The 12,049-nt window shown below is 44.0% G+C and overlaps 1 protein-coding gene across 4 annotated transcripts in view; it reads left to right on the top strand.

Annotated features, from left to right (window-relative positions):
• Positions 1-4,119: 4,119 nt before the first annotated feature.
• Cd4 (CD4 molecule) overlaps positions 4,120-12,049 on the top strand; it is a 32,057-nt gene continuing 24,127 nt past the window's right edge. For all 4 annotated transcript variants that reach the window (XM_015500683.2, XM_015500682.2, XM_048787594.1 and 1 more), the window contains exons 1-3: positions 4,120-4,269; positions 11,176-11,276; positions 11,368-11,529. In XM_015500683.2, the coding sequence (XP_015356169.1) occupies positions 11,228-11,276; positions 11,368-11,529 (211 nt within the window). In that variant the 5' untranslated portion in view covers positions 4,120-4,269; positions 11,176-11,227. The remainder of the gene's footprint in view (positions 4,270-11,175; positions 11,277-11,367; positions 11,530-12,049) is intronic.

Below are 12,049 nucleotides of genomic sequence, written 5' to 3'. Positions count from 1 at the left end.
CTGAGGTTGTGGCTCAGCGGTAGAGCACTCGCCTAGCACATGCAAAGTGCTGGGTTCGTTCCTCAGCGCCACATAAAAATAAAAACAAATAAAAAAAAATAAAGGTATTGTGTCCAACTACAACTAAAAAAATTAAAAAAAAAAGTATTCAATAGCCAGGAACTGAGGGAGAATGAGGAGTGTTCAATGAGTGCCAAACTTTAGTTGGGAAAGATGAAAAAGTTCCAGAGATAGATGGTGGTGATGATTGCACAAACATGTTGATAAGAGAAAAATTCTAGGATGTCCCAAATTTAATTTAAAGGGTCAGAGAATGGAGGGCAGGAGAGATAAGGGAAGTTGATCAGTTAACAGCTCTGCTACCAAATCAACAACAACAACAAGGTCAATTTCACATTCTGAATTCGTATTAAAACCTTGACTCAAACCCCAGGTGACCCACCAGTTGGGCCATCGAATCCTGCTTATAACTCCAGCCGACCCAGAAGCAACAAGTTAGGATTCCTCCTTATGGACTGTCTTCTTATCCCAAAACTCTCCCTGTATCACATTATCCTGCCAGTCTTATCTATAGCCAGGGTGAATAATCCTAATAACTCAGGAGGCTGAGGCAAGAGGATCACAAGGTTGATTGAGATCAGCCTTGCCAACTTAGAGACCCTGTCTCAAAATAAAAATAAAAATGAGCTGGGGCTATATAGCTCAGTGATAGAGTGCCCCTGGGTTAAATCTCCAGTACCTAAAAAGAAAGAAAGGGAGAAAGAGAAAGAGAGAGAGAGGAAAAAAAGCATTTAATAAGTACTGAGCATCTACCAGGTGGCCAAGCTGCTTTGCTAGTTTGCTGAGGGTAGAGTACAAAGGGAGATACAGTTACTATGATCTTGTTTAGTGAGATAGACACTAAACAGTGAGTCATTCCATTTGAGTGGACAAGTACTAAGAAGGGAGAAGCACTAGGTACTGAGAGATCTTATCATAAAGGAAACGCATTCCAGCCAAGGAAATTTGGTAGCCTTCTCAAACTTTGGAAGTCATGATCATAGAAGTTACAGGGATTTAAACAAACCCAGATCCTGGGGCTAGGGTATGGCATGGTGCTTCCTCATCTCTGAAACACCTGCCTTCAAACTTCTTTCATGTGGGAAATAAATTACAGTCTCATTTGAACTTCTACAATTATTGTTATATTTTTTATACCAGGGATTGAACTTAGGGACACTTAACCACTGGGCCACATCCAGCTCTTTTTAAATTTTTTTTAGAGACAGGATCTCTCTAAGTTACTTGGGGCCTTACTAAGTTGCTGAGGTTGGCTTTGAACTCAAGATACTCCTGTCTCAGCCTTCCTGGTAGCTGGAGTTACAGGCACATGTCACCACTACCAGCTTCATTTTGATTTTCTTTCACTTGTAGTGGAACCCAAACTCACAATGATTACAATACACTTCACTCAGTTGAAATAAGGCTTCCTTGTGATAAGCTCTCCCAGTACTCTGGGCTTCTCCCTTTGTAGCACTTGGCTACTCATAATGAAATAATTCATTGTTTAGTGTTCATGTCAGAAGCCAGAGCTTGGGTGAAATATCTGTTATACCCAACATCACATCCCCAGCATCTAGCAGAGTTCTTTGCACTGGGAGACACTTAACACTTGTTCAATATATGAACGAATGATTGGAGAGGTTTAGACTAGAGCAGAGGACACAAACTTAAACGCCTACAGGAGGCTGCTAGGTAATGTAAATGAGGGAAGACTGGCTGTAAGCTATAGGACTGGTATTCCTATTCTGCCCAGCCTTCAAGGAGAAAGCCTTAGGAAGGGATATCCATAGTTGGCTTCTTTCTTTCTTTTCTTTTTTCTTAGTTGTAGTTGGACACAACACTTTTATTTCACTTGCTTATTTTTGTATGTGGTGCTGAGGATCGAACCCAGGGTCTCGCACCTCGAGGTTAGCGCTCTACCGCTGAGCCACAACCCCAGCCCCCATAGTTGGCTTCTTTCAAGGAACAACCCAGAGGTTGCACCTAATATTTTTCTTTCTTTCTTTTTTTTTTCTGGTACTGGGGTTTGTGGGAGGTCAACCTTACATGTAACTGAGTTACACTCCCCGGCTGGGTGCTGAGGCTCTCAGTCACAGAAATGTGGCACCCTTCTTGGGTGCGAGGGTCGGTGTCTCGTGCATGGGTGTGCCTTCCTACAGCCCCATGGGTGAAGCTATGCTCACCTGTTCCTTTGTAATATAACCCCTTTCCCTGTTTAGGATAGAATCTTCCATGGAAGTGCCTTGTATGTGTCCCCTTCTCTTACTGTGCCCTTGGGTGTGGCCTACCCAGGTGTCATTCAACCTGCTGACAGTGGACATTATGAAGACACTCAGCCCCCTGAAACCTGACCCCTTGCCTCATTTAAATAAATTCTCCTCAATAAAAGGGGTCAGTGTGTGCTCTCACTCTCTCTCTTCCTGTGGACCCTTAAGGTCAGAGGAGCCGTCAGAGCGACCCCAAAGAAAAAGGTATTTGTGTCTCTTGTGTGGTTATTTCGTGTAGCCCAGTTAGCCCAGTTTAACTGGAGTGACCCCTGAGCCTTTTAGTCTCGAGAACAGAAACCCGGCAGGGGATTGAACCCAGGGGCATTTAATCACTGAGCTATATCCCAGGCCTTTTTTAATTTTTTATTTTGAGACAGGGTCTTGCTAAGTTGCCCAGGCTGGCCTTGAATTTGCAATCTTGCTGCCTCAGCCTCCCAAGTCACTGGGATTATAGGTATGTGACACGACGCATGGCCTAACGCTTTCATTTATATTTACTAATGAAAATAAGTTATTTGGTCACCTCCCTGCTGCAAGGGAAGCTGGGAAATATCTATTAATTCTATGTATCTAAAGCTGGGCATGGTGGTGCATGCCTGTAGTCCCAGCTACTATGGAGGCCAAGGCAGGAAAATCACTCAAGCCTAGGGAATTGAGAACAGCTGGGCAGTATAGCAAGACCTCTTTACAAAAAAAGTATTTATTTATTTATTTTTGTTGGGCACAGTGGTGTATGCCTATAATTCCAGAGGCCTGGGAGACTAAGACAGGAGGATTGTGAGTTGAAAGCCAGCTTCAGCAATTTAGCAAGGCTCTAAGCAACTTAGCAAGACTCTGTATCTAAATAAAATATNTATATATATATATGAGGTCAGCTAAAAATGAGGGCTCTATTACAAGGGAAGGAGAAAACAGACTTGGGGGACAAGTGAAGTGATAGCTAAAACCTGAAGAATGAATAAAAATTACATGGAGTCCTCATTCTCAAAGTGTAAGTGTGGTGGCCTATTGACTTCTGGGAGATCCTGATACCTTTCAGGGTATCTTCAAGTTCAAACTATTTTTATAAAAGTGACTGGCTATTCTTTGTAATTGTGTTGACATCATAATGATGTTGCAAAAGCAATCTGGATAAAACTGCTGCCTTAGCACAAATCAAAGCAGTGGCACCAAACCAGGCACTTGCAATAAAAAAAGAAAAAATAATAATAATGCCAGTTTTACTGAAGAATGCCCTTGATGAAGCAGTAAATGTTAATTTTATTAACACAACTCTTAAGTACAATATGTTGTGAAAAGAGAAGTTGCATAAGAGCAGTGGCCGGTGTAGTGGAGCATACCTATAATCCCAGTGGCCCAGGAGGTTGAGGTAGGAGGATCTCAAGTTCAAAGCCAGCCTCAGCAACTTAGTGAGACCCTATCTTAAAATAAAAACTAAAAAGGGCTGGAGATGGGTTCAGTGGTTAAGTACTCCTGGATGCAATCGCTGTAACTGCCTCCCCCCCAAAAGGGAGTTACAAAGTGGTAAGTGATAGCACTGTATTAATTATTGGTGTTGCAAGCTGAACTAGTAGTGTTATCAGTGTAGGGAAACCGTAAGCTCACAAGTGCTTCTCACTTCTTTCCCTGAAGCCCCACCAGATCTGGCTGCATCATTGAGGGAGTCTTTTCTTGCCTCTCAACAGTGACAGTGGCACTATGGGCTCCGGCCTGATTCTGCTTAAAATTTTCCCATGACTTTGGCATTTTCACTCTGACATCTTCCCTGACGTTGGGGGTTGGCCCAAGCCTGGGTGGTAGAGAAGCCTCGCTACAAGGGTTCTTCCTGTCTCTTTATTTAAGTTCCTCTCCACCGAGGAAACAAAGCCCTCTCCCCACTGGGCTCCTGGTTACAGAGCTCCAGGCCCTTACATAGACATATCTGTGCAAGAAGCAGAGTGGAAGAAAGACAGGTCCAGAGGTAAGAGAGGCTCACTCAACTTCATTTCTTTTCAGGGAGCTGGGAAGGGGAGGTGAATGTGGCGCAGGTGCAGCGGAATGTGCTGGGCTCTCGGTCCTGTGCTCACAACCCGGGATACCTTCTTTTGCATTTCTCTCAGAACTGGTCATAAGCAGTGATGTCCCACTGGAACTGTGAGTTTCAAGAGGCCAGGACTAAGCCATACTGCTTTTTGCCTCTGTACCAGGCATAGCTCAGTGCCCAGAACATAAGAAGGGCACTGAGGTACTCTCCAGAGGGGTATTGACTAGAATCACAAGATCAGAGAGTAAACAGCCGAGAAAGGCAGTGGAAGGCAACTACTCATGGGGCAGTGGAGGAGGTGAAGACGGGAAGACCAAAGAGAAGAAAAGACCTAAGGAGGGGTGAGGGGGCAATGAAAAAGAATAAATAAGTATTAAGGTGTAGAAAACCTATAAATAAGAAATTAAAAGAGGAAAAATGGTAAAGGCAAGAAAAGGGCAATAAGAAGTGGAATCTAGTCTAGAGGCAATTCTAAAATCAATTTTCCCAATAATATAATCACTAAAAATTCACACCAAAAATCATACATGCAGCATTTCATAGGCCACGTGATCTATGTGACCTTTTAAAAATCGTATGTGTTCATATGTATTTTAAAGATTTTGTCCAATTTTGTGCATTTAAGGATTTTTGATTGATATATCTAAAGGTGCTTGTACTTTAGTTGGCTTGGTTAAAAAAACAGGAAAGCTCAAATTGTCAAAAAGTGCATAACTGAGCTCTTAGATATGAAATGCTATAAAAGCGTTAGATCGTATTTTTAGGTAACTATGTCATTAGAAAAATTGATTCTAAGATTATTGGTTTTGGAGGCTGATAGAGTGAGAAAAGTATTTGCAGACCGCCCCCACCCCAGGCTTAATGGGGTTCTTCACCCAAGAACCCTCAAGATGAGATGCCCTGCGCCACCCAGCTTGCTACCTCTGCAGCCTCAGGCCTATCCCTTCTGAGATCTCACGGCTTTGAAGCCCTGCTGCCTGCCAGGTGTTCTCTGCCTTCAATTCATAGATTTGTTCTGGGAAAGAGTTCTCCTGGGGTACAGTCTGATCCCTGAAAATAGAAAGGTTCCATTTTTGATAAGTCAAAGATTTTACCGAGCGACTTGGGAGGTTGAGGCAGGAGGATTTGTGAGTTCAAAGTCAGCCCCACTAACTTGGCAAGGCATTTAGCAACTCAGTGAGACCCTGTATCTAAATAAAATGCAAAAAAATGGGTTGGGGATGTGGCCCCGTGCTTAAGCACCTTTGGGTTCAATCCCTGTTACCAAAAATAAATAAATAAATAATCCACTCTGAGTGGGATTGCTCTTCCTGAATGACCTGCTCTTATAAGACACATGTTTCGGAGTACAAGGCTGGGAAAAGAAAACGATGGTGGAGATCACTGCTCTTTCAAGTTTTGAAGATTTCGTGTGCTGTGTCAGATTCTGTAGGCTGATACAAAATGGCTCCCCTGAAGAGCAGACGAAAGAGCTCCTGAGGACAGGCTCACAGATGTTCAGTCTTTCAGTCTGGTCTACTTCTAAGTAAAACTGCCCCCATCATCTGGTTCTAGGCAGAGCCTCAGAGCAGCCCCATGCCATGTTCCTGGTCATGATGGTGGGGTGACACTGAGGAGAGTTGGGTGGTCAAAGGTCCTGCACATTTTAGACACCCAATAAATGTTTGTGGAATGAAATAACTTTGATGCAGATGGGAAACCGGATACTTGGGTGATGGGAACAGTTAAATGGGTTAGGGTCTGGTTTGCAAGGCTTGAAGATCCAGCGTCTGTTCAGTACCCTTCTTTCGGGGGATAAGAGAAGGAAGGAGGGCACAGCGGGCCCCCCCTACGTGGGCGTTGAGGCAAAGGAGAGGATGGCGGAGGTTGCAGCCACTGAACCACAGGGGTCCCTCAGAGGGGTCATATATCTAGGAAGTTTGTAGGAAGCCAGTCAGCAGTCGCAGGGTGCCATGTGGGGCGGGCATTCTGCGGCTGGGCTTGAGTGGGCTGACTGGGGGCAACAGGGGGAAGATAAAAGTGCTTGTGGGACCACAGACTGTCACTGTGGTAGGGCTGTGCCCTCTTCCTCTCCCCAGCCTCCTCCTTATCCCACCCTGGGGGGCAGGGGGTGAGGGTGGAAGGAACCTCAAGCGCCCTGGCGGAACTCAGTGTGTGTTGCCATTTTGTTCACATCCCTGTCCTGGTCCCTCTTTGTCTCTCATTTGGTCTGCTGCTGTCTGTGTATGTCTTGCCTCCAGAATTTCTTGTTCTTTTTACTTTTTTTTTTTTGTACCAGGGATTGAACCTAGGGGCACTTAACCACTGAGCACATCCCAACCCTTTTTATTTTGAGACAGGGTTTCGCTAAGTTGCTTAGGGCCTCACTAAGTTGCTGAGGCTGGCTTTGAACTTGCAATCTTCCTTCCACAGCCTCAAGAGCTGCTGGTATTATAGGCATGGACCACCATGTCTGGCTCCCTCCCAGAATTTCTTCACTTCTTTGCCTCTGTTCTACCTTTTCTGTAAGACTCTGAGCTTTGCATGTGATGGTAGATTGTATTGAGACAGAAAGACCATCCATAGGCAGCCATAAAATGGGTCTCAGAGAAGGAAAGGAAGAAGAGAGGACTGAGAAACCAAGGCTTCTGATCTCAGCTGATCCTAGCCACGAGGACAGTTTGTTAACAACTACAAAAGTTACTTCCTCTTGTGCCAACAAATCCTCACTCCTACTCTTGTGCTAATTAAGTCTTAGACATCACTTTTCTCTAGACTTTCTGAGAGGACAAAATAGAGTTGATTGGCCCCTTTCTGAATCCTGTTATCCCACAAATCAACTCTAGGGAGAGATCAAACCCAAAAAACCCTTGAGACAACAGACACCCATTGGCACACCTCCCCTTTAGGAACTCTGCTTTCTTTCTTTCTACTACTCTAATAAATCCTGTTACTTTGTTCTCACCCTAGTGTCGTAGATTTTGTTCTTTGAATTTGTGAAACAAAGAACCCACTCATCCAAGCCTGTGTACAGTATGAAGAGTGGCTGTTGCTTTAACCAGCTGCTCTGGGTCTCTCTCTTCTTCCCTTCCTCCCTCCTGTCCTCCCAGAGACCTCTGTGTGCTTCTGAGATGATCTGCCCACCTCCCTTTGTCCACTGTGTCCCTTCCACCATGCAGCCATCTCCCTTGCCCACCCACAGACCAAAGCCTGTGAAAAGCTTGCTTTCCTGCAAGAAGCCTTGCCGCCTGTTTACAGTATAGAAGGAACTAGATCTTGGTGGCAGCTGGATGAGAAAGGAGAAAAGGCAGGGAGAACTCCAAGTGAGAAGAGAAGGAGAGCCCAAAGGTTCCTGGCACGAGGCACACACAGGAGTTGAAAGGAGGCATAAGCATGGGGAAATAGAGTATCAGAAATGTACAGGTGTAAGCAGAGGGAGGGAAAGAAAGGGATATATAGAGAGAAACAAAGAGAGAAAGGGGGAGGGAGGGAAGGGGGGAGAGAGACAAGAGACCAGGAAGGTGGCGGGGCGGGGAGATACACAACCAGTCAGCCCTCCTAGTCTCTCCCAGAGGTGATGGTACACAGAATGCTACTGTACTGAGGTAAAGTGCCTCTCTGGGGACGCTGAGGATATGAGAATCAAAGGCCAGATCTCTAGGGTGGCAGCGGAAGCCCAAAACACCAAAGTGAACAGCAGCTGGAAACCCACAGCCTCTAGCCTCTTCCACTAAGCTGAACCCTTACTGAGATGGGGCTGTGCAAGGAATTAGAAGAAGAAGGAGGTGGCCTTCTGCACAGACCCTGGAGTTGTGGAGAGGGAAGAGACAAAATGGCTACCATCTAGGGAAGGCTGAGAACACTCCTCTCCTTCCTCAGGCATCTTACCATGGTAAGCTGAATTTGAACCCCAGAGAAGGAAATCTCAAGTGGAGACATTGTCCGTCTTCAACTTCTCCTCACAAGGACACAATCAATCTGGGATGGGGGGCAGTGGAAACAACATTTAAGGCCTACCCTACTCTTCTCACCTCAGACTTCCCCTAAATGCTTCCCACGCCCTGTGTTAACTTGTAAACAACTTCACCCGTGACTAGCGTGACTGGAGACTAGTCTCCCTCCCTCTTTTCCTGGAAGCCTCTTGCCTGACTGGGTAATTCTTCTTCTGGGCAGATTAAGTAACTGGAAAGGGCTTTTCTTGTCTTCTCCCAAACCTCATTAGGGTGAGCAATCCCCAGCACCGCCTCTGAGTGCTACACCCCTATAAAGAATTATATATTAGTGTCTTAAAGAGAACAGACCCCTATAAAGAATTATATATTAGTGTCTTAAAGAGAACAGAGTCTCCGGGGACGGAGTTGTGGCTCAGTGGTAGAGCACCAGCCTAGCACATGGGAGGCACTGGGTTCGATCCTCAGCACCGCATAAAAATAAATAAATAAAATGAAGGTATTGTGTCCAACTACAACTGAAAAAAAAATATATTTAAAAAAGAAAACAGAGTCTGGGGGATGGGGTTATGGCTCAGCAGTAGAGCACTTGGCCTAGTACGTACGAGGCCCTGGGTTTGATGCTCAGCATCACATAAGAATAAATAAATAAAATAAAGGTTTGTGTCCAACTACAACTAAAAAATGAACATTTAGGGGCTGGGGATGTGGCTCAAGCGGTAGCGTGCGGGGCGCTGAGTTCAATCCTCAGCACCACATAAAAAGAAAATAAAGATGTTGTGTCCACCGAAAACTTAAAAAAAATATTAAAAAATTCTCTCTCTCTCTCTCTCTCAAAAAAAAAATTAATATTAAAAAAAAAAAGAAAAGAAAACAGAGTCTGCTTCAGGTGGTTCAAAGGATTGTAGAAAGGGTTATTTACAGAGATGTGGACAGGGTTAAGGAAAGCAACTAGTGTGTTGAGGCACACAGACACTAGTAACAGAAGCAAGGGTCCTAAAGAGGTAGAAATGCTGTTTCTGAAATCAAACGAGGACTTGAGCTGTGGATAAGGAATCACCTGACCAGAGCTGTGATGGGGCAGAGCAGGAAGAGGTTAGACACAGAGTGATTACCAGAAAACACACACAGGGCAAAGACAGAGCAGACATACCCCAGCCTCTTGTTTGGACCCCTTTGTCTCTTCCTTTTCAGTCATTTCCTATTGTCCAGCCCCAAGTAGTAGCAAGAGCTTTGCATCCTAGCCTGACTCTGTGTTGTGTTTCCCATGACTTTGCCACCTTTGTTGGGAATCCTTTTCTAATCCCAAATGGCAAACAGCTCACTCCCTCCCCCCCACCTTTTTTAAAAAAATATTTTATTTACATTTTAGTTTTCGGCAGAGACAATATCTTTGTTTGTGTGTGGTGCTGAGGATCGAACCCAGGCCGCACCCATGCCAGGGGAGTGTGCTACCATGCTACCACTTGAGCCACATCCCCAGCCCCTCTTTTTTTTTTTTTTTTAAACAAACAAACAAAAACCCATACAGGGTCTGCAAGTGTAGATCAGTGATAGGGCTCTTGCCTAGCATCTGTGGGGCTCTGGGTTCAATCCCCAGCACCACCCAAAATAAATAAATAAGCGAACTATTTTTTCCACCTCAATATGTGGTATGTTGAATTTTTATGCTTTAAAGCTCAGGATGCCTCTGCTTTCAATTCTACGTGGGCCTGATGCATCCAAGCTTTTGGCGAGCAGGCAGGAGACGCAACAAAATCAAAATGAGAAAAAGGCAGCCTGAATGCAAGGCACATCTGGAAACATATTGTATATTTGAAAATTATAACATTGGGGTTAGGGATGAAGCTCAGGGCACTCAGAGCCTTGCTGGCATGTGGGTTTAATCTCCAGGACCACACCAAAAAACAAACAAACAAAATGACATCCGTAGAAGTGATAAAGTTAACAGTTCACAGGTGAAATAAAATTTTATATATAAACATGTGTGTGTGTGTGTGTGTGTAATTTACATGAAGTGAAATTGGCAATTCATGCTTACATTTTTAAAGTCTAAGCAGGCAAGAAATCCAACTGAAAAGAGATTTTCTTTACTTGAGTCCAGTATTTCCTTTCATGAACTATTTGTTAAAAGCCTCAAATAATCAACAGAACAAGAAAACCCATTCATACTACAGACTTTCAAAACTGGATATTTCTTAAGCAAAGAAAAAATTCAAATGTAGTTACTTTCTCTCCAAATTCTCCCAAGAAATCTATTATACTTTTATTAGAAAACTACAACTCTATATAAATGCCCTGATACTTAAGCCTGTATTTTTTAATACAGTACATTTTTTATTAATATAAAACACATAATATATTCATATTTTTATATAATATCCAGGGATACATTAATTTCTGTGTGTTTGTGTGTGTGTGTGTGTGTGTGTGAGTGAGAGAGAGAGAGAGAGATGTGAGGCTAAGTCAGGCCAGAGAAATTGCCGTTATGCTACTAATATCACCCAATATTAACCAGGGCATTGCATTTGTTTTTTGGCACTAGGGAGTTTTATTCAGCCATTTAGAAAAATGAAGAGCTATTTAACCACTGAGCCACACCCCCAGCTCTTTTTATTTTTTATTTTGAGGTAGGATCTCACTAAGTTGCTTAGGGTCTTGCTAAGTTGCTGAGGCTGGCTTTGAACCCATGAGCCTCCTGTCTCAGCCTTCCAAGCTGCTGGGATTACAGGCGTGTACCACCATGCCTAGCTAGGCATTGCATTTTGTGGCATGTACTAGAGGTATAAGCAAGTCCGGTTTCCTGGGCTGGATTAATGGTCCTGAGGAAGAGTGAGGTCTCTGCATGCCCAGGTCCAATGAATACCTAGTAACTAATGATTATTAACTCCCTTGGTCTCTACCATTTCTGCAGGTTCAGGTTCCTGATGATTCAGGCCCCTGCCTGATACCTCAGCAAGGCTAAAATGAACCAAGGAGTTGCTTTTTGGCAACTGTTCCTGGTACTGCAACTGGGTAAGTGCTCACACTTGGGGTTTGGGAGGTGGGGAAATGCTAAGATGAAGCATTGCAGTACAGAGGCCTGATCCCTTTCTGTTTCACCCAGCACTGCTCCCAGTGGTCACTCAGGGAAAGGAAATGGTGATGGGCCAAGTGGATGGTTCAGTGGAACTGCCCTGCACAGCTTCCCAGAAGAAGAACATGTTGTTTACCTGGAAACATTCTAACCAGAAGATTCTGGGAAATCAGAACAACTTCTTGACCAAAGGTAGGATTTCCCTGTCCCCCATCCAGGGAGGAAAACAATGGATTGAACACTCCTGTGGTCAGAGGTCTGCACCTAGTAAATTCTGGGACCCCCAAAGAGCTGGAGTTGATAGAAATTCTGTGGCACTGTTTTCTGGAATTTCCCTACTCCGACTGCTGGCTTTTAGTACTGTGGTATTTTAAATATTTTAATGGTTATTAGAAAAATAATTATCACTTAAAATGCATGGTTTCAATAATATTATTGCTACAGCCGGGCATGGTGGCGCACTTGTAATTCCAGTGACTGGGGAGGCTGAGACAGGAGGATAGCAAGTTCAAAGCCAGCCTCAGCAAAAGCTAGGCGCTAAGCAACTCAGTGAGACCCTGTCTCTAAATAAACTACAAAACAGGGCTGGGGATGTGGCTCAGTGATTGAGTACCCCTGAGTTCAATCCCAGGTACTAAAACAACAACAACAACTATATATGTATGTGTATATATATATATATATATATATATATATATATATATATATATAT

The sequence above is a fragment of the Marmota marmota genome, unplaced genomic scaffold (genome assembly GCF_001458135.2).
Source record: "Marmota marmota marmota unplaced genomic scaffold, marMar, whole genome shotgun sequence".
In the NCBI taxonomy this organism is placed as follows: Eukaryota; Metazoa; Chordata; class Mammalia; order Rodentia; family Sciuridae; genus Marmota; species Marmota marmota.
The sequence above is the reverse complement of the archived record's forward strand: the minus strand, read 5'-3'. Positions and strand labels throughout refer to the sequence as shown.